Raw genomic sequence first — 23,600 nt, forward strand, 5'->3', positions numbered from 1 at the left:
TTATGTCTGACTCTTCGTGACTCCATTTGGGATTTTCTTGGCAGGGGTACTAGAGTGGTTTGCCATTTCCTTCTTCAGCTCATTTTACAGATGAGAAACTGAGGCAAACAGGGTTAAGTGACTTGCCCCCAGGGTCACAGAGTTTGTAAGTGTTTGAAGCCAGATTTGAACTCTGGAGGAAGAGTCTTCCTGACTCCAGACCCAGCACTCTATCCACTGCATCATGTGCTTTTTATAATTGAATAAAAAGTATTGGTATAATATTGTTGGTGTCTTATTCTCATCTTTTACCAAGAAGTTCAGATGAAGAATCCCCTGGGCAAGTCACTATCTTGGTATTTTTTTTTTTTATATTCTGTGGTTTATCAAATAGATACATACAAGACTGCTTTTTGCAGTTGAATGGAGGTAGTAGGATGTATACTTATCTCCTGTAGGCTCACTGAAAACATTCTTGGGACAGTTCCAGCAGTGGATTCGACAATGAGGATAAATACACACTTCTTGTTCCTACTTGGAATTGAACCTAAAATATCCTGTTTTGCTATCAAGCTCATTTTTAAAGGCCTCAGGGACAAAGATTTTACAGGTTCCTTTGAGTAAACATCTTTGAGAAGAGCTGAGTAAAATATGAGGGTTCTGGGACTAAAGATATTTGAAGGAGGTGGGGCCAGATTGCAATACTGGGTCATAGGTTCCAAGCTGTTGAGCAGGGGTGTGGAAAAGTTGAATATCCTGAAATCTTTTACCAGGCTGGTATCTAGAGCTCAGATCTCTTGCTGTGATTTTCAACTAGCTGCAAATCCTGACAATGTACTGGGACTGGTGCAGAGCTCAACATCTCACTCCTCCAGACATCAGATCAGATTACTTTATCTTTTAGGCATTACTACTATACAATGGTTATAGAAACATTGTTATGGAGTTCTTGGTTTCTCTAGTAAAATCCCATTTTGTGTTTTAATGTGGCATGGAGGTGACCCTGTTCTAGTACATCCTACCAAGCTGGAAAAATTTGAGGGGATAACCAAGTGACAGTCTGTATATCTCTTATCTAAGCACCAGCCTGGATAAATACACAGTGGATCACCACCCAAAGGTTGGCCAACAGCTAGATAATCTCTCTGTCTCTGTCTCTTTCCCCCTTGCCTTTTCACCTTCCCCCTTTCTATATAGTTTGATATAGGTATAACTCTATCTCTAAATATATATGTAGGGATATCTCTATTTCTAACTATATCTATAGATATTTCTATAGCATACTATCTATGTCTATATTATGTTTATAATATTCACACACATAAGAATTCATGATAAGGTTTACTAAGACTGTTTATGTGCATTGGTGAAGGGAATACTCATAAGGATGAAATCATGGGTATTTCAAAGTATTAAAGATGTCTCATCCTCTCATTATTGATTCCTTGTCTTCTATATTGAGAGAAGGGAAACTATAACTCTATTTGTGTCTGAACTCTTAAATTACCCTCTGAGTTCAGTCTTGCAGTATGTTTGCACATCCAGTTGGGATGGGTACACTATGGAACATAAGAGTGTGTGTGTGTGTGTGTGTGTGTGTGTGTGTGTATGTGTATGTGTTTGTATGAAAGCTCTGGCACAGCTGTAGGTTAATAGAGAGGCAAGGAGGCAGCAGGCCCCATGTGGAGGAGATGCAATGGTGTGTTGCAGACCAAAAGAGGGAGTGAGGGAAAAATGAAGCCAAAGCTATCAAGGCAGAATAGCACATTGGCAGAAGAAAGGCAAGCAGCCCCAGGGGTGGTGGAGAAGGTGGGGGGTTGGAGCTGGCAAGCCATTCCATTCTGATGGATTCTTGAAATACATATTTTAAAATCTGATCACAAGTTAATTGGTATCAATCCTTCCCTCTATGAAGAAATTAGTGTAATTGACTAAGGACATATGTGTTTTATATAGTCTTTACATTTTTGATTGTGAAGACATGAAAACGACCCTTTTGGAAAGGATGACAGGCTGGCGGAGTGGACAGAACATTTACTCTGGCATCAGAGGACCTGAGCTCAAATTCTCTGTTAACACTGTCACCTGTGTGACTGGACGCAAGTCACTTACCCTTTCTGAGTTTCAGTTTCCTCATCTGTAAAATGAAGAGGAGTGGATTTGCTGTCCTCTGAGGTCACTTTTAGCTATAGACTGGGGTTCTGTAACATTTTTGTGCATGTCACAAACCTTTTTGCAAAGCCTATGGACTCTTTCTCAGAATAATGTTTTTAAAAAATTGGACCAAGTTGTGAATTTCAGTTACAGGTTAATGAGAATAAAGATATAATTTTTCCCACCCATTTCATGGATGGGAACTAAGGTTTTATAGAGCAATTATCCTATTCATGTTCCATTTTACCAAGAGTGGATTCCTAGAGCACCATTTAAGGATTTTTCAATCAATAGCTTGCACTAAGAGCTTACTAAGGGTCAGAAACTGTGCTCAGCACTGGGTATACTAAGATAAAAATGAAAACTTTGTCTGCCCTTGAGTGGCATACATTCTAAGGGGGAAGGTAACATGGACATCCATGGGAAATACAGAATATAGGAGTAGTTTGGGAGGCACTATTAGCTGTGAGAGGGCTGTGGAGTTCCATGAAGAAATTGGTGCCTCAATTGGATCTTAAAGAAAAGCAGGGATTCAAAGAGGCAGAGTCAGGAGAGAGTTTGTCTTTGCCTATTAGCTTCTAAGCTGCCCAGTATTTTTTTATTTTTGTTGTTTGGTGGGGTTTGAGGGATGCTCAATAGTATGGATAGGAAACTCCTGAGAAACAGGGAGGGTGACTTTTCCATGTGCTGTAAATTCCTCACAGTACATGGTTCTGTGCCATGCACACTGTATGAGAAATGGGGTGTTGTTGCCTGCTAAGAATGGCAAACAATCCTAGTACTATGAGTAACTTTGAAACTCTAACCCAGCTCCACAAACAGCAGAGAGACCTCTTGACTTCATGAACCAGGACTGCTTAAATCATGAACAAATCCTCTTGTGCATTTTAAAAGCTCCCAAGGCTGTCCCACCCCTCTGCCATTAACCAATGTCTGGAGCCTCACTGGAGTCTCTGCTCATTCATATTTTATCATCCTTAGGCTCAGTCTGTCACAGAAAAATGAAAAAATGTCCACTTGAATCATAAAGTATAGATGGATAATATTTGAGCAAGTCTCCTCTTTTTGATTTTGAATATAAAGATCTGAATTGGTGAGAGGATAAGTCTCTCTTTCAGGGAGTCTCTAAAAATAGAACTATTGTAGAGAGTCCCCTAAATAACAGTGCCTTCCTCGAGAGATGTCATATGCCTCATCCTGACTCCCCCCAAAGACCCTTGAAGGAGAAGAAAGAAATGTATAAGTTAATTCTTCATTAATGGAAAAAGGAGAAATTACATCCAAATTACAAATACTCCAAGAGCCCTGCCTTCTCAGAGATCAATCAGATTTCAGTAGTAGAAGGAGGTCACTGAGTCAACTGAATCAATCACCTCCCTCCACTTAAAGTGCTATAAGATGCTATGCCTGGATACCTTAACCAGATCAAAACACACCTGAATCAATCAAAGACTAAGTGAAAAAAGTCCTTGAAAGTCATTGGATGAACTGGTGTCATGTAGACAGGGAGTCTTTTCTGAGTGATTGAGAGACTTGATCATATCCCAGGGTGGGAGGAGGTATTACACAATAGTAATAATAATAAACATTTAAAGTGCATCTACTATGTGCCAGGCACTGTACTAAGTACTTTATAAACATCATTGTCACAACAACCCTGGAAGGCAGGTGACCTTATCTTAATTTTCGATATGAGGAAAATGATGCAAACAGAGGTTAAATGGCTTACCTAGGGTCATACTGCTAGTAAGGGTCTAGTAAGTGGATTTCAACTCAGATTTTCTTAACTCCAGGGCCAGGGCTCTATTCATAGAGCCATCTACTTACTAGTATAGAACCCATGAGATTTTGAGTATCTAGGCAGTCAATAAGCATTTATTAAGTGCCTTTTATGCCCACTGTTACATATGGTCACTATTATCCCCCTTGTTATACAGTGTGTCTATATGTGTTTATTGTGTCAATATAACTAACATTATGTATTATGCAGGGCAATCTGATAAGCACTGGGAACACAAAGAAAGGCAAAAAATAGTCCCTGCCCTCAAGGAGCTCACATCCTAATAAAAGAGATAGTATATAAACAATTATGTATAAGTAAGACACACAAAATATAAATGTCGGAGCCATTACAGTCAAACCCCTGAGAAAGAATTATTTTGGGGCATGATGGGAAAGAGACAAGTAGTCACCCCAACCCTCTGTGATTTGGACTTTTCAAACCTGCATTCTGACAGCATTCCTGGGATTGTAGTAGCTGATGGCAATATCTGCCTTGGGAGATCACAAGGGACTGGACTTGTTAAAGAAAAGCAGATTCAAGAATCTAGAAGGAGGTCAGTAGCAAAGCTACAACATTCCTGAGGGGAATTTTATGGGTATCCCTGGGAAGGGGAGAAAAGGGCTACCAGCAGCCAGAAGTTGTAGTTACCCTGGTCACATGTTGTCTTGAAGCTTGAACCTGTCTTCGCCTGGACTCCAAGTACCAGTGGAAGTCTGGGTCACAGACTTCTAGAAGCTAATTGTCAAATGATGATGATGAAGGGAAGCACACTGGTAGAAGTCTGGGTCACAGACTTCTAGAAGCTAATTGTCAAATGATGACGATGAAGGGAAGCACATAACATGAGTTATGGCATGAGAAAAGCAACCCCCTCTCATTCCCTGTTGCTATATTCCAGCTCTCTAGGGATAACTCTAAGGCTATCCCTAGAGGGATATCCCTATCTCTGAGGAGATATAGTTGTTACCCTCTGGGAAAAGAGCCTATTAATCTTAGTGGGGACTGGGAAAGCTCTAAGCTTGTGCTACAGCAGAAATAGCAAGGTTCCTGATGCTGATGCTCTACCACCCCCACACCAGGTTCTTCCCTGTGATTACTTTCTTTTTGCTCTGCATGAATCTTATATGTACATAGTTCTCTGCATATTGTATAATCCAATTAGAATGTGAGCTCCTTGAGATCAAGGAGAATATATCGACCTCTATTTTTATTCCCTTTGCTTTAACACAGGGCTTGGCATGTAGTAAGCACTGAATAAGTGCTTATTGACTGACTGAAACACTTCAATATTCAGTATCGTAATAATAGCACCTCGTGCTTATCTGGCTCATTCTATAATACGTGTGTGAAGGGAATATTTTAGTTACCTTCTCTCCAGCACCTGTCATTTCTTTTTTTTTTTAATTTAAAATTTTTTTTTTTTAGCACCTGTCATTTCTAAGAAAGCCATTAAAGTAAGGCATCTCTCTGTACTTGTTCAATGAATCCCAGGATGCATCTGAGACTGGATGCATTTTAAATTTTATTAAACCATCTATGGTGTAATGGAAAGTGTACTAGAGTTGGGTTACATTTTACTTGTATCAACTTCAACAAATCCCTTCATTCCTTTTCTGGGCCAGAGCTTCCCCATTTGTAAAATGACGGGGCTTAGACTCACTGATATGTAAGATCCCTTCCAGCCCAAACATTTCATGAATTTAGGAATCAACAGGACATCTGAAGACACCAAATGGTGTCCAGTACACAAAGAGATGTGGAACACTTTCTGAATTCAAGCGCCACCGTTGGAGTCTTTGCTAGTGAGTCTTAAATTTCCTGTAGTTCTAACCTCATCCTCTTGTGATTCCTACTAGGAGGGTCAGAGACCAAAATGGCAGCAAAAAACTGGACGCATTTGAAAGACTTTTACCCCCCAGAGTCAGAAGTCTTGGACTATATTTTTATGGTGGCAAAAAGTGTGGGTGAAAATGAAAGTCATTTCCAAGTAGCTGAATAAGTGACCACATTTTGCAGCTTAAAAAAGTGGCTGTTTTATATCATGTAGACATAGGTCATGTACATTTACAAAAAGTGCTTCACTTTTCTAATTTTTCTCCAGAAGTTCATTAAGCTTTACATTACATTTTCTGCTCATCCAAGCCAAGAAATCCTTCCATACACTTCGTATTTCTTTTTAAAAGAAGCTTATTTTAAGCTTTTTCATATTGCCCGTTGGCTCTCCCAAACCCTTCCCCTCCCCCCACAGACAGACATTCGGCTTCTTTCATTCAGGATGCTATGCACATAAGAGGCACTTGATAAATATTTATTCTGTTGAATTTAGGCAACCACCTCAGCTTTTGGAGCCTCCTCCCAAATCACCGTATTATCTATCTTGTATCTATTCATAAATGTACCTACATATAAATGTGTCCTTCATTTGCCATCAGTTGCTCTGTGGTTTTGACTTCAGTATCATCATCACCATGCACCTTCTTTCCCTCCCCATCTCCGACCCTTCCAAGCCCATCACCAGGAAAGTCATCATCATGGAGATGGTTTTGTTTTGGTACTCAGACCTCATTAGTACCCTTGTTACTTCTGCCCCTGGGACTAGGGGGTGGAATAAATGACTCTTCTCCCACCCTCCCCTTCTGTAGGGTCCCACATCCCAGTCATTCTTTTTATTTGCCCATAGCGGCTCTGCTTGATTTCGACTCTATCATCATGCCATCCCCACCCCCAAACTTTTGGCACTGCCTTGTCTCTTCAATTTCCTTTGTGTATTATCTTCCTCTATTAGATTGTAAGCTCCTTAAGATCAGGGACTGTCAGTGTCGAGCACATAGTAGGCACTTAATAAATCTTTTTTGTATGGTAAAGATACGCGTTTCCCATCTAGCTAGCAAGCTCCTTGAGGGCAGAGAGTCTTTTGCTTCTGTTTTTATGTAACCAGTGCCTAGCCTATATGTGGATAGCATATGTTGTTGTTCAGTCATTTCATCATGTCTGACACTTCGTGAGCCCATCTGGGGTTTTCTAGGCAAAGATACTGGAGTGGTTGGCCATTTATTTGCTATTTCGCAGATAAGGAAACCAAGGCAAACAAGGTCACACAGTGTCTGAGGCCAGATTTGAACTGAGGAAAATGAATCTTCTGACTCCAGGTCCTCCTAACTACCCTGGATAGCATATAGTAGATACTTAATAAATGCTTAGTGGTCTCTTGATTGATAAACATTTCATTTTCTCTTCCTACTTGCTTATTTTGGTGTTTCCATTTCCAAAGGGAATGAGCAGCTTGGGGAGGAGGAGGAATAAACTATACAACTCTAGCATAAACCCATAAAGGTTACCGTTAATAGGTGTGGAGCATCCTTGCATCCGGTCTAAAGGCTGGTTGTTTGGGTTAAATGTTCATAGAATTTAAAAAAAAATTCTTCACTCCAGTGGACTTAGTATCTAGTATGCTGAATATATAAAATGGATTCCTCGGAGGAACATGGCTTAGAAATTAAACAGAGCCCCCCTCAGGAAATCAGGGCTGTATATATGGAATTTATCATAGATTCTCTCATAGGCCTGGGGAGGGGAATCCTCATAACCTCTGTGTCCTGGTTAGGCAGATATATTTGAACTGTACACTACACTCAATCATAGAAAATCATCTTAAAATAGCTTCAACACTTCTTCGAAGTTGGTAACCACAGTTTATATTATACTTAAGAAGAGGGATGTTTTATCCACAGGGTTCTGCTTTTATTCTTTTTTCTGTTTCTTTTTATTCTTTGATTTGTTCTCCAACCTCTTGAGAGTTTGGGCTAGTTAGTTTTACATAAAGGAAACGAAACCAACAATAACACCAAAGCCAACTTTTCTATAAGACTTCATCCCATATTCAAGCTGCCCATCTTAGGAACACGTGCTACCAACAACAAAGGTGACTGAGAAGAATAGAACATGGTTGGCCTACCACATCTTGTTTTTGATAGTAGACAGTTCCAAAATCATCTTTCCTCACCCCCCAAAAAATCTTGGTCTGAAAGGGACCTTAGAAATCATCTAGCCCAACTGCTTCATTTTATAGGAGGAGAAACTGAGGCCCAGAAAGCTTAAGTGACTTGAATGAGATCATACAGGTAAGTTCCTGTAGCATTATCTTCATAGAGGAAAAATAGTTGAGGTATCACTGAGATAACTTCAGAATGAATTCCCTTCCCCTACTCCAAAGCAAGTCTCCTAAATGACTCTGACTTAGTTGCAAAGGTTGCACTTTGTTGCTTTCCTCTAATCCCTTAGTAGAAGTAAGCATTTCTTGAGATAACCCACTTCATTCATAACCAAGTTTACAATTACACCTGCCAAATGAAGGGGAGAATTATAGAGCTAACAAAAAATGGAAACAAAGTAGGTGCCCATCATTGAGGAATGGCTGAATCGACTGTGGTATATTATTGTAACGGAATTAGTTATGCATTGTTAAAGATAATGAGTATGAGTGTAGTGTAAGCACTTCATAAAAGTTTGTTGAATTAAAAGGGATGGCTTGCTGGGTAGAGGTGGGAGAACAAATAAATTTGGAAATGCAGTTGATGTAAAAGTAAAAAAATGCATTTAAAAAACTAGATGGATTTAATTCAGAAAAGCTTAAGAAGAACTATTTGAACTGATGAAGTGTGAAGTAAGAAAAATAAAAAAAAATACTATAGAAATACAGTAACTATGACATTGAAAGGAAGCTAGACTCTGAACTGTAAAAATCAATCTTGATCAGGAGAAAAGATAAAACATGCCTCTTCCTTCTGTGTAGAGAGGTGGGAAACAAAGAGCATAGAATATTGTATAAACTGTCACAGTGCATCAATTGATTTTGATGACTTGTTTTTCTTTGTTATAATAATAGTAGCATTTACATAGGACTGTGAGGTTTGCAAACACTTAAAATAGCATCCATTTGATCCTCATGAGACACTTGTTACATATGGTAAGTGCTATTATTATCTTCACTTAAAGAGGAAATTAAGGTAGAGAGAGGTTAAGTGACTTGCTCAGGGTCACTCAGCCAGTAAATGTCTGAGGCAAGACTCAAAACTCAGTTCTTTCTTACTACAAGTCTATCACTCTGCCCATCTTGGAACTCCACTGCCCTCTGAGGAGAATTCAATGGCGCTGGTGGTTGTGTCATACATGAAAACTCTAGCATCAAAAAAAAAAAAGCCATGAAGAAACATTTTCACGATTAAAAAAAAAATATTTGCCTAAAACTCACTTTTGCCTCAATTAGATGGACATTTCTGAGCAAAAAAAAGTATGTGAATTACTTCTATAATTCCTCTTTTGTTCACATTCTTTTGTGAACAGACCATGTTCTAATAAACAGGTACCAGACACATACGTGTGTGAGAGAGAAAGAGAGTGAGAGAGATAAGGATGATGACAATGATGATATCAACAGATGACACAGTTACTTTTGGTGGTGTTAGTAGTGTGTGTGGCATGGGTGCTTGGGACCTTTGGCAGGGGAAGGGTTAAAAGTGGTCTCTTACAGTCAGTTGTGATTTCATAGGGAGAGTTGAGGCGCGCGTCTCCGCAGGGAGAGGTGTTCACATACAGATGAAATAGGATGTTCTCTTTCAGCCGATATCCTCCCTCTTTCAACTGCATGAAGATAGATCGCTCTGAGTCCTCTCGCTGTTTGCTATGATCACAAAGAGGTTCAGGTCATTTTGAGCGCTCCAAATCAGAAACATTCCTACTAGGCAAATGGCTCTGTTTTTTTCTATTCTCTCCACCCTCTCCACCCCTCACTCTACCTCCCCCCTGATTTTTTCCTTCTGAATCATGTTTTCCTCTTGTGGCAAATCCTCTGAGATATTTAGCAGCCCTGCTGCTTGGAGTGAGACAAGTGGATCAGAGCTGCCAATGCATTCTGCACCCTGGGGTAAAGTTTAACTTTGCGGGTTTATCTTTTTCCATGGTTTGGTTTCCCCCACAGACAATGACCAAAATCTATGTACTTATGAAGCTATTTTTCTGTGCATTTACACAGCTCCTGATTAGACTAAACAGCTTTTAAATCTAACTCTGCCTAATGGCTATGGGGATTGAGTTTAAATAATGAAAAGAGAAAAGAGATCTTAAAAACTTAGCCTGAACTGACAGGCAGAACTACAAGGAAGAAATACTGTCAGGACTTTAATATATAGGTTTCGCTTTTCCTTCCTCACCCAACCATGACCAAGGGTATTTAGACTCAAAGAAACCAGTTTCCTTTTGGATATTTGATGAACTGGGGTTTTTTATCCTTGAAAAGTTCCCTCTACCTCACAAAATCTATTTCAGTTATAGGAAGAAAGCTCCCAATCAGTCAACAAACATTTATCAAGCATCTACTATGTGACAGGCACTAGGGATACAAAGCAAGGCAAAAAACAGTCTAATGGTGGAGTCAACATGCAAACAACTATGTAAAACAAGGTATATACAGGATAAACTGGAGATAATAAATAGAGGGAAGTCACTAGCATTAAGGAGAATCAGGAAATTTCTTCCTGGAGGTGGAATTTGAGTTGGGTCTTGAAGGAAGTCAGGAGGCAGAGATAACAAGGGAAAAAATTCCAGGCACTGGGGACAGCTACTGCAAATGCCCAAAGTCAGGAGATGGGAAGTGTTGTTTGAAGATTAGTAAGAATTGCAGAGCATAGAAAGGGAAGTAAGGTGTAAGAAGACTTAAAAGGTAGGAGGAGGCCAGCTTAAGAAGTCTTTCATACCTTGTTTCATTTGCTGGTTTTTTTTTTAAGATGTGTACTAATTCATTAGAGAGTGTGGCATTGAAGATACAGAGGCACTAGACTTCGGGTCAGGATATATGCATATCCTGTACATATGGCTGGCATATATTAGCTGTGTGACCATAGGCAAGTCATACATCCTCTTGCTATTCCAGCTGACTCTCAAAGATAAAGTTTTTTAACTAGGGGTCCATAAACTTATGAAAAACAATTTTTTGAAAACTATATTTCAATGAAATTGATTTCCTTTGTAATCCTAAGTATGTATGTTTTCTTATATGTTTAAAAAACCTTACTCTTTTCCATAGACTTCATCAGATTGCCAAAAGGGACCATGACACAAAAAAGGTAAAGAATTCTGCTCTAAGACTTAAACTTATTGCTGAATTGCTGATTTGCATTATTGGAGGGAGTTTCCTCAAACACTGATGCTTCCCTATACAATGATGGAATCACAGATTTGGCCAAACAGAAACCAGAAGTGAGGTAGGGAAACCTATTCATTATTCAGCCAATATGTATTAAATGTGTATTAAGTAAACCGATGCCTTGGTAGTCCCTGGGGTGGATATAACAGTTCATTAAGACATGTTTCTTGCCCTCAAAAAGCCACTGTGATAATGATTCTGTATAAACGGGACAAGAGGTGCACCACTCTACCAGAATAAAATGTTTCTCCCCAGAAGATTAAGGCACGTTGTTAATGCACATACACATACCTAAATCTTAAAGCTGCATGATCCCTTAAATCATAGATCATAGATTTAGGGTTGGAAGGGTCACTCTGGAGGTCATTTAGTCTAACTCTTTCATTTTGTGAATGAAGAAACTGAGGCCTAAAGATGTTAAGTGATTTGTCCAAGGTAACACAGGAAGTAAATGTAAAAGGCAGGACTTGAAACCAGGTACTCTGCCTCCAAGAGCCAGTGCTCTTTCCACTGTGTACCACGTGGTTTTTAGCTGGAATAGCAACCATAGTCTTAAAAGTTTTATTTTATAGAAGAGAAGGATCATTGCATCTTTGGTCTTTTGGCCTTCTCAGGATTTGGCTGGGGCTGGGAGTATGTGAAGAAATTGTGGCTGAACTTTTCACGAAGGTTCTGAATCCAGTGCTTTTATTTTCTCCTACATCAATAGGGATTCACTGAAGAGAGATTGTACTTTATGAAAGTTTTCTCTTTGTGCTCTGGACTTTCCTACTCATATTTATGAGGGAAGCATGAAGTATGATCCACAGAGGAAAATGGCTTGGAGACCATTTTTAACTTGGGGAAGTATTTCAGAACTCCTTCCTGGCATCCAACTATTTAGCTGTTCCCAGAACCGTATATTTTGAAATGTTTTCATTTGAGCAAATAGGATTCAGGATAGATTCTTGTCTACATTTAAAAGCCTTGTCACCCTGACCCCATCTAGTTTATAGTTGTGAGCACCAGCCCATGTATGTGGCACAGTCTTCTAAGATCCTATGGTACCACGTAGGAATGAGTTATTAGGGAGCTGTCAGCTTGTTAAGAAAAACAAGACAAGTTAATATACTACGATGTTACTGGGGCAAAATCAGTTATGGCCAAGCAACTACTGTCTTGGAATGTTTTCCAAATCATATTTGAGTTCATCTCCTTTTGTTCAGTTCCCACTCATGCTAATGGGTTGTACAGATGCATGAAGTATCTGCTTGAGTGATCCCATCGATCATAAGATATTGGTGGAGTTGGGGGATAAAAGGGGCATAGGTGGAATAAAAGACTGGGGAGGGACTGAGGAGAAGAGGGTTCTTAAAAAGAGAAAAGCACAACGATTAAATCCAATGATTAAAGATTTGAAAGAATGATCCTGAGACATCATAATCTCAAATCCAAGGAGGGGGACACTGTTTCTCTTCATTGTATACAATGAAGTTCAGTGATAGATGCTTGTCTTGAAGAAGGAGGACTGAACTGAGCATCCTTCATTGTTGACCCTATGATGATACCCTTCCCTTCACCACAAGAGTCTGACTTTTGTAATGGAATAAGCACTGGTCTTGGAGTTAATCTCAACTCTGCTACTTATAAGGTATGCAACCTTGGACAAGTCATTTCACATTTCTCACCTTTATCTTTACCTTTCATCTGTCAAATAGGGATGATAATAAAACCAATCACAGAAGTAGCATGGCTTAGTGGAGAGAGAGAGAGAGCCAACCTCAGTATTAGGTTTCAAGTCTCTTCTTGGGTACATATTGGCTCGGTGACCAGGGCAAGTCATTTACTCTTTCAGTATTTCAGATCATACTCTAAAGCGGGGGACCAGATGCTAATCTTAATTGGTAGAGGGAGTTCTTCACCATGGAATCATAGATCTAGTTCCCTGTTCCCCTCTCCCCTAATGCTTATACCATCTCCCTTACAAGAAGATGTTGTGAGAATCAAATGAGAGCATGAATGTATAAAAAGGACTTAAAAAACCTAACATGCTAAATAAAGGTCAGTTATTAGTATTCAACCCCCTGTCTGGGTGGAGGGGGAGGAGTAAAGAAATATGGAGAAAGAAAGTTCTATGTTCCACCCAGTGGTGACAGGCCCTACCTTCATGGCCAGCATTATGAGTAGACAGGGTGTTCACATGTCTATATAAGGCAATTTGAGAGATAAATATTTCTGTCAATGACTACAATGGAATGTAGAATTCCACCAGGAATGACTTATTCCTTTGAATTGTAAAGACTTTTTGTTTTTTGAGAAACTCACTTGGGAGGAACAGTACCTTAAACTATCATCACCTCATATTTTAATTTAGTTTAGGACATAATATTTACTAGCTAAGACTTATGTAGTGTTTCAAAATTTGCAAAGCAATGTATAAACATCATCCCTTTAAGTGCCAGTATTATCCTTCTTTTTCAGATATGGAAACTGAGACTCAAGGAAGTTAAGTTACTATGTTTGAGGCAAGATTCAAACTTAGGTTTTCTGGACTCTGTGCCTAGCATTTGATCTGCCACACTCGTCTACCTCTCCCTTAGGATTATCTTAGAGTTTCACATATTTCACAGAATCTCAGTGTTGAAAAGAACCTCAGAAGTCATGGACTCCAATTGGTATCCATCAGGTATCTCCTCTTTGTAGCATCCTTGACAAGATGTCATTCAGCTTCTTTTTGAAGACTTCCATAAAGTGGAAACCTTGTAGGTTTCACTCCTGCAGGGGCATATTTGGTCTGGAAGCTTTGCCTGATGTCAAGCTGAAAAATTCCCTTTACAACTTCTGCCCATTGTTTCTACATCTGCTCTCTGGGGTCAACTTAAACAAGATTAAGTCCTTATCTATCATAAGTCAGATACCTAGAAACATCTACCATATGCCCCTCCATTAATTCTTTTCTTAAATACCACTAGTGCCTTCAACTGATTCTCATATTATAGCTAATTGGTGCCAATCACGAATCCCCTGAAGGGGTCACATGTATTCAAATTCGCACTATTTGAAGATTATAATTATTTAAATGATAATTGATTTGAGTCTTCAAATAATGTGATCACTTCAGGGGGATTCATTATTCTCATGAATTTGGTACCTAGCAGTTGTAAGTGTCAACACAGTGTGGTAAAGTGAACAGAATATTCAACTTGAAATCAAGAAATCCTGGGTTCAAATATTCCCTTAAATGCTAAGTAGTTGGGTTATTCTCAACAAGTCACCTAATTTCTCTGGCTTTAATTGCCTCATCCATAAATGAAGGGCATTGGGGCTCCCTGACCTCTATTTTCCCTTCTAGCTTGAAATCTATGATTCCATGATCTATGAGGGAAGGTTCTCCACTATTCCAAGAAGAGCTGGCAAGGGATGGATGTGTTCTGAGGTTCAGGGTAATTGGGAAAAAAAAGCTTTTGGAAATGGGATAAATCATGGAGGAGAGGCTGCCACAGAGGCTCCATGAGCTGAGCGCAAGATGAAGCCAGGGGCACCAAAAAAAAAATGAAAAAGGAGAGGGGCTGAAAGACTTGGTGGGAGGCTACCAAGCTTGTTCAGCTTCTTAAATTTACCTCAGGAAGGTCCCGCTCCCTCTGAAATCCTGGTAAAAGTAAAATGAGATGTTCTTTGCATTTGTGAGTGAGGATTGTGATTTCTTATGCAGAAATTGACTATATACAACCATATACTTCAACCAGACAATGTCATGGCTATTAGATGGTTGATATAATAGCCATTATTGATTTGAGGTACGTTTGGTCTTTTTATTTTGAGATGAAAAATAGATGATAGCCAATCTCTCATTTCCCTAACATTTATAGGACTCATCTCTCCCTGCCCCCCCATCAGAGAATACATGCTTTTTTGTAAATCATATAAACTCTATGGGAAAATACAGTAGGTGCTTACATGGATTAACAATTAAAACTTTCTAGGTGACTTAACAATCTTGCTATTTTTAGGAAGTGAAGTACTTTGTTTGCTTATTTGCTATATAGTTGGTATAAAGCATTTAGTGAGCATCTAGATGGCACAGTAAATAGAGCACTGGACCTGGAGTCAGGACACCTGAGTTCAAATGTGACCCTCAGATACTTTTTTAGTTATGTTATCCCAGACAAGTCACTGAACCTGTCTACTTCATTTTCCTCATCTCTAAAAAGGGAATATAGTAACACTGATCTTGCAGGGTTGTTGTGAGGATTATATGAGATAATATTTGTCAAGTGCTTGGCACAGTTCCTGGCACATATTAAGCAATCAACGAATACTGTTCCCTTGCTTCCTTTCATTCTAGCTTCCTCTCATTTTACAGTCTTCTATCTGGCCTCTTCTTTTGGGTGGCTACACAAGAATTACATTGGTTTAAAAGGGGCTGGGGTGGTGAGCAAGAGCTGTAGAAAACAATTAGGAAATCACTTTGGGTGGGTGGGGGGCAAGAGTTTGAGATATTGTATAGAGGCTAGATTTCTGGCCTTGCAGTCAGGAAGATCTGTGTTCAAATCCTTTCATAGACATTTACTATGTAACTCTGGGCAAATGACTTTTCTCTGAGCCTCAGTTTCCTCATCAGTTTTCCTTCATCAGTATAATGATGGTGTTAAACTTGATGGCCTTTAAGGTCTCTTGCAGCTCTAAATCTATAATATTTAATATTTTCATTTGTTGTGGCCCCAAAACAGTCTCTTTCGTTCCATCACAATTCTGCACCTATTTGACAGGTACATCAGAAGTGCTGATTGTTACTTTTACTAAAACATTCTGTCCCTCCTTCCCGCCTCCCTCCTTCCCTCCTCCCTTCTTCTTTCTCTCCCCCTCCCCTCCCTCTCTTTTAAAGGAGATTTTATAAATCCAACTGCTCAAAGCCAAGAGAGAAAGGCAGGCACTCCAGCGCTTCTCTAAATGAAGAGGCTTAGTTCTTACAAACATCTGCTTTGCAGTTCCATGATGATAATGTGATCCCCCCTTCTTCCCAGCTCGCCCCAACCTTCTCCCTCATTATACCATGGGGTGCTGTGAGGGATGGGGCTCATTTTCTTTTCAGGAGCTTTCTACCAATGGATCTATCCAGCTGCAGAGGCCTCCTGTCCTTGGAAAGACATCCTAGTAATGTAGTATCATGGGAAATTGTCCAGCCTGCTCTGTGGAGCTCTTTCAGAGCTGGGATAGCTTAAGTATTGGAGCTGAATATTCCTCAGCCTTTCTACAATGTTGCATTAGCTTCCCTATCAGAGATGAATTTTCCTCAGTGTTTGACAGTGATCATTTGCCCAGTGTGTGGGGACCCTTCCATGACCCAGTCAGAATTCCCAGAGCCTCGAGGCCATGTGGAACCATTAGTCCTATTGGAAATGGTTGCAATTTCACCCTAGTCTAGCATATCTATTGATGCTGACTTGGCAAACCTCCAGAGCCCAAATGAAAGTTTACCAGGGAGAAGGTAACATTGATCCAAATAACATAACAGTGTAACTGAACATGCTTTGAAGCTGGATCGATGCAATTATATTTTTCAGAGAGAGTAATAGCTCTCATCTCCCAAGAGACAGTAGTGCAGGTTTTTGTTTTTTGTTTTTTGTTGTTAACATAAGGCAAGTTCTGGGATTAATAACAGAGGGGTGAAAATAATGATTTCCATTAAAGCCAAACTGAAGGAGGTGTGGAAGACTCTTGATTCCTTGCTTGTTTGCTAGTGTCCAGCTGGATCCAGAGCAAATTGATCCCATTTGTTTAATAAATTTTCTTAGTCTCTCTTGCAGGTGAAATGATTAATCAACCAGGGAAGTACCTCAACTGGAAGTGAACTGGATATAAAAGGATGGGACAAAACATTAAATTTAAAGGAGTTTCTGTGTCTGTTACTCGATCCCAGTCGTTTCACCTACTGTCTAAGATGGTGTTTTTAGTATTGCAGAGAAGGAGCTCTAATTGCCCATGCTTGGATCCCCAGATAGCTGTATCCTTAACATGACTTCTGTCCTTCGGAGAAGGTTTTAATGACAAATACCACTGAAACGTGCATGCAGGGTGTGTGTGTGTATGTGTGCGCGTGTATGCGTGTGCGTGCATAAGCCTTGAAAATTGCCTGCTGAAATAACTCATTGTCAGGAGATAGTCATTATTAGGGAAGAGAAATGCCAGTAAATGAGCAGTATGACCAGTCTTTCAATCTTCCACCAGTCCTGCATGCTAATACAGCTGGTGCTCAAAGAGGCGGCAGTAGGCTTAATAAGAACATATACTTTATGATTCATATCTAATCATTAGAGGTGGAAAATCTGCCAGAATGAAAAAAAAAACCATCTGATCCTACTCTGTGGAATAGCTAGTTCTGGTTTTCTCTGGGTACTGGGGCACACATCAGCCTAAGACACATAAACACTGTCATAAAGGAACCATGAGTTCAGATGTCCAGAGGACAGATTTGCTCCAAGAAAGACCATAAAGCATTTCTCAGGCATCAACAGTGTTCAATTTACCTGAGGTGCAGCTCCAGCTGTGAGTAGAGGAAGTAAACAAATGCTCTCCTCGCCACAATCTCAGCGTGGCAGTCATTGACCACGAGTCCCTGGTCATTGATGTATTCTCCATTTATGCACTTGGTACCCGATGACAGTGCAATTACCTGAGCATGCCTAACATCCAAGCCTGTGGAAACAGACACAGAGAAGAACTTTCAAAATGGTGGGAGAGCTCTTTGGAACCCTTGCCTTTGAAGAATCCTGTAGCACCACCTTTTCAGTGGTGGCTCTTGGAGGAGGCATCAGGGTATGGGGGAAGGAGAATTAGGTGTGAGGATGAAGAGGTGGGGTTTCAATTTTAGCTCTGATGCTTACTAGCTCTATGATGGTGGACAAATGACTTACTTAAGCTCAGCCCTTGGTTTCTCTGTCTGTAAAATGGAGATAGTATACATATACTTCCTACCTTTCAGGGTTGATGATAGATTTTGGAAACTCTTAAGCAACTTTACAAATGTGAACTTTTATTAACCTACTCCCTCAAATTCTTCCCAGCCCCAACTTATTCTGTTGCTCTCAAACTGAAAAAGGGCCTATATACCAGGCAACAAAAGTAGAAAATTAAAATTTTGTTTCAATTCTTGTAACTACATCATTTGAGGATAGAAACAATAAAGATCACTGATTGATTACTTGGCTTATGGGCTGTGGGAGATACTTTTTGGAGGGTTTCCTTTCCACCTTCCTTATAATATGGCTATTGTCATCCTATCACTGGAAAATCAGAATAAGTTTTCATTTCTAAGGTTCTCACATTGAAAAGATAAAAAGCACCCTGTTTCAGTTTCAGCATGAGTATCTAGATCAGAGCTATCAAAATTTTGTTGTTCTGTTGTTTCAGTCACGTCCGACTCTTTGTGACACGATTTTGGGTTTTCTTGGCAAAGATACTGGAGTGGTTTGCCATTTCCTTCTCCAGTATCAAAACCTAGGTTTGTCTTATTCCTGAGGGCAAATGGTCATTTTCCTGATGGTCTGTAGGTAGTCTTCTATATTTTAGGCTTGGGGTTATGATGGAGGTGGGAAGGGTAATAATGGGAGAAGAGGTAGCGCTGGAGAATGGCCACCATGGAAACTCAGTCCAATGATCTGGAATCATTCCAAATTCCCCAACTGTTTGACAAAGGATGATTTGCTCTCCCCAAGCCATCAGATTAAAGATTGAAAGATGGCATGGCTGTAGTCTCTGTGTTGTAGGGGGTTTCCCTTTCACATCGTGTCCCTCCGTCCCTTTTTTGCCATGAGACCCATCGAGGTGGTAGCTTGTTGCTGGCTGAGATCAATGTCAAAGATGACTTGGACTATTCCACTGAGCTCATAATCTGAAGTTTAAGGCAAAGTGTCAAGAGGAGGTTGGCTCTTATAAAATTTTAGCAATCCTACTTCACCTCGTTCAAGGTAGGATTCTTCAGAACCATAAGGGGAAAATATAGCAGGCCTTTAAAAGTAGTTGGGAGTCAGAGCTGGAGTTCAAAATTTGGGTGATTAGCCAAATCAGGACAACAATGCTCTCAGGCTCTGGAGTTTCTAGACTAGGCTCTCACCAAAATTTTATAAAATATACAGGGTGTAAGATTTCCTAGTGCATGCCATCCAGCCTTAAGTTGCCTGCTTTTCTGACTTAACTGGGCTTTGTCCTAAAACGTGAGAAAAACTCTAAATCTTTAGAATCAAAGGTTCATTGATTTTAAAGAACTTGGAGGCACAATATGTCATATGCACACCCATCTGTACCCCCAGAACACTTGTAAAGAGTATCACATTGACAAGAAGGTCTACCTCTATATTGAAGAAGAGTAAACCATATTGATCCAAAGCCCAAGAATAGCCCACTTGAGTTGAAGCTGAATGCTTTGCCAAACATGTCCACTTTCAGTGTGATATTACACAGATTGATTTTGGGGGGAGCTGGAGGAAGGTGGGTCTGTGGGAAGGGGGGGGCAAAAACTCTCCAAATTATTCTGGCCCCAGTGACATCTCATCAATGAGTAGCCAAGTAGCAGGCCAACTTGAATTTTTCATTGAGAGCTATAATCACTTATTATGGGACACCCATCCAATAAGATCTCCAAAGTGAAAATTTAGTAGAGATGTGATTAAGGCAAACAGCCTCAGGTGGGAGAATTCTGTGCTTGGAATATTAAAAACTCAGGCTCAGGTGGGAGTAGAGAGTTTCCCTTGGTGAAATGTTTTATATACTCTTCTTTCTATACACATTCCCCCAGGATATCTGCTTTGCCCTGTTCTCATTTTTGTGGCCATATTTTAGGAGTAATATGTTTGTGCTACAGATCTCATAGTGATAGAGACTTGTTTTTTACATGGAGAAAACATTGAATAATGATCAACAATGAAAATGAAACTGATTTTTTAGTTCAAAATCACCAGGTTGTGTATTTCCTGTTAAGAGATACGGGACAAATGGAAGATAAGCAGCAGATCATAATTGCTTCCATTTTATATAACAGTTCATTTCTAAGGAGTCTGACATCCTTTCCCAGCTCTTTGGATGGGCAAATATGTCCAGGAGCCCTTTCCCTCCACTCTCCTCCCTCGTTCTTAAATCCTAAGAAAGAACACACTAGCTGTGTCTTAGGGCATAGATGAATGACGGATTTTCATGGATCGGTATGAGGAATGGATTTGTGAAGGCCAGTTTCCTCCCAGGTTCCACTTCTCAAATCTGGCAGGTAAGTGTCCATTCCACTTACCCAGGCCTGTCCTATAACAAAGAAATTGAAGCTAGCTTTTTAGGTCTGTGAAAGAGGGTGTTTGTTTATGAGTGTGACATGCTCCTTCCTTGCTGTTCTGTGTCTTTCTTTCTCATTCTTGAATTCTGCTCCCACCTTCTCCTTTTTTGAAGCTTATTCTGAGCAAAAGCTAGAAGTTCATTCACTTTTTCAAGACTTGAAACAGATGGGTGATTTCATTGAAATGGGTGTTTCATTTGCTGGCAGATTTCTATCCCTCTAAATCTTGGTGTGGATTCTTTCCTGAGTTACTGTCATCAACTAGATTTTTCACTGGGTGGCTACCAGACGATAAGCCTTTGTGAACTTTGTATGGCATATTCCTGGTCCATTGCAGCACCTGTATATGTAGGCATACAGAGAGGGTGGGAGCATGGGCTACATGTATGTTCCCTTAAGGGATACTCATTGGCCCACTTGGCCCACCCTTATGCCAATATTTGAAGTCTTCTTATCTTGGTGGGACTTGCCATAGCTTGTAATCTATGTTGTAACCTGTACAAACTCAGGGACTCTTTTATGCTCTGCAGAGAAGGATTTTCGTAGAGTATTAAATGAAAAGGCATTTTAAAGCTTTTATTATGTGCCAAGCAATGCTGCTAAGCACCAGGGATGAAAATACAAAAGCACGATAGTCTTTGCCCTCAAGGATCTTGCCTTTTAATTGGGAAGAGAGGGATTGGTGGCCAGGGAAGGGTGTTTTGGTTTATAAAGTCATAGGGATGATGAGGGGAACTATAGAAAAGTTGACATACCCTTTCCATTATCAAGGGAAATATTGGTTTGGTTGTGGTTCCAGAGATAGAAAGGAGATGTGGGGATGGGAAGGAGAACAGGCACAAGTTTGATGATGAGAAAGTCACCCAAGTAGAATGTGAAATATAGGGGGGTGTCATGTAGATATAGTGGGCTATGTGACGCACTCATCAATCAGTACACCACACTCCTAAGGTGGGAGTTTCACAACCAAAAGGGCTAAGTCCTCCAATTATTCACACTAAATGACTGTTAAGGTTTACAGTGTTACCTTTCCCAGGTAACACAGCACTTGCACTTTAACAGGGGACAGAGGCTTATACAGCAAGGATTTGGAAAATGCTATACATATATTATCTCATCTAATCCTCACAACAACCCTGTGAGGTGATTGCTATTTCATAATTGAGGAAATTGAGGTGGAGAGAGTTTAAGTGACTTGCTGGGGATACAAATACAATGAATGAAATGATCTCTAATTATGAGGACTTTATATTCTACCAATGTAGCCTTGACTACCCTGGTCCTCACTCTCAATGTTCCCAAGCTTTTGACATAAAATAAATTCTTGTGGTTTTACCTTCACACCATAACTTCTCCCTTCTATTAATTAACATTCCTTCCACCAAAGACCTACTCTCATGCCTACTGTAGCATAAGGTCAATGTGATCTACAAAGCTGGGAAGGCTTTAAGTGAGGGTCCAATAATGAACCTGCCATGGCAAAGACTAGCCTGGTCAAGTTTAGAGAGGATTATCGCGGTCAGCCAAAGGGTATTGGATTTTTTTTTTTAATAGCAAAAGAAAGTCATGAAGGCCTACTAAGAGGGCCTAGGGAAAGGAAATACACACTCTGATGGACTCAGGTCCTTCTACTGTAGGTCAATAAATACTTGTTGATTAATAAACATCTGAGGGCACAAAAGTTATCCTTTCATAATAGAGCAGGTGTTAGTGAAGGGGGTGTGTGTGTATTGGGGAATAGGACACAAAATAAATCTATCTATAATCTCAAAGAATCCATAATCTAGTGGGAAATAAGACAATATTAGGTATGTACAATTATAAAATGGCATATGTGTGTAAATATGTGTATATATCTAAATATACAAATGTTAAATATATATGCATATAGGATCACTGTTCTAGAGCTGGAAAGGACCTTTGAGGTTATGTAGTTTAATCCCCTCATTTTACAGATGAGGAGACTGAGGTCCAGGGATGTTCAGTAACTTAACTATGGTTATATAGGTAGAAAGATTCAGAGGGAGAATTTGAGCCTAGGTCTTCTGATTATAGAGACATAGCTCTTTCCACATCTCTCCTCCCCTCACTCATAAATTGCTTTGCAAACTTTAAAGTACTATAAACACGCTCTCTATTATAATGACCAACTCAGGGACAATGAGAGTTACATAATAAGGACATTTGTTGGGGCAGAAGATAATTAAGCTGTCATTCTTATCAGTATTTTCCTGAGGGAACTGGTCTATCTCCCTGACACCTTGCTGGTTGCAGTAGAGGACAAAGAAGGTCTGGAATACATGGTCACGGCATAAGAAGCTTATCATTTAGATGGGAATTCAGGACTGACATGTTTGGAAAAATCAAGTGTTAAATAGTAAGTATGTCTGAAGCATGGAGAACTAATCCGAAAAAAGTTTCATGAAAGAAGAGGGGACTTGTGTTTGGCCCTGAAGGGTGGTTAGTATTTGAAAAACTGGAGAAGACCAGAAAGGGCATTTTAAGTGGAGAAATAACCTGATGGAAATCGAGAATGGGGCAGGGCAGTGTTGGTGGGGAGACAGGTCTAAGTGGTACAGAGAGTATACGGGATGAGGAGTAGTGAGAAATAAAGTTGGGGAGGTAGGATGGAGTTAGGTCACGGAGGGGCTTGTTAAAGGCAGAGATCACTTGGGCATTTTTCTAGATAGGCTGATCTATATATAGTTTATACCTAAAGGTCTCTAAAATTTTTCAATTAAAAAATGAAATGTGATAAGACTTAGGGATTGGAACATAGTGAAAGAGTATTGGAATTGGTACTGGAGGATTTGGGTTTGAATCACAGCCTGGCAACTAACTTGCTATTGCTACTGCTGCTACTGTGTTGTTGTTCAGTCATTCAGTTATATCTGACTCTTTGTGATCCTGTGTGTCATAGAACACCAATACTGTCCATGCAGTTTTCTTGGCACAGGTACTGGAGTGGTTTGCCATTTCCTACTTCAATGGATTAAGGCAATAGGGTTAAGTGACTTGCCCAGGGTCATACAGTTAGTAAGTGGCTGTATTTGAACTCTGGTCTTCCCGATTCCAGGCCCACTGCTCTATTCACTGAGCCACCTAGCTGCCTTCACTATTACTGTGTGACATTTGGTAACTTCTGTAATTTTTCTGGGCTTCAGTTTCTGCAACCGCAAAATGAG

At 40.0% G+C, this 23,600-nt stretch overlaps 1 protein-coding gene across 1 annotated transcript in view; it reads right to left on the reverse strand.

The window, feature by feature from the left end:
- ADARB2 (adenosine deaminase RNA specific B2 (inactive)) overlaps nt 1-23,600 on the reverse strand; it is a 478,277-nt gene that overhangs the window by 45,206 nt on the left and 409,471 nt on the right. Inside the window, exons 6-7 of the mRNA XM_027841560.1 lie at nt 17,624-17,792; nt 9,445-9,596 (exon numbers count right to left, since the gene is read on the reverse strand). Of these exons, the coding sequence (XP_027697361.1) occupies nt 9,445-9,596; nt 17,624-17,792 (321 nt within the window). The remainder of the gene's footprint in view (nt 1-9,444; nt 9,597-17,623; nt 17,793-23,600) is intronic.

This window comes from Vombatus ursinus, unplaced genomic scaffold (genome assembly GCF_900497805.2).
Source record: "Vombatus ursinus unplaced genomic scaffold, bare-nosed wombat genome assembly UNPS02014861.1, whole genome shotgun sequence".
In the NCBI taxonomy this organism is placed as follows: domain Eukaryota; kingdom Metazoa; phylum Chordata; class Mammalia; order Diprotodontia; family Vombatidae; genus Vombatus; species Vombatus ursinus.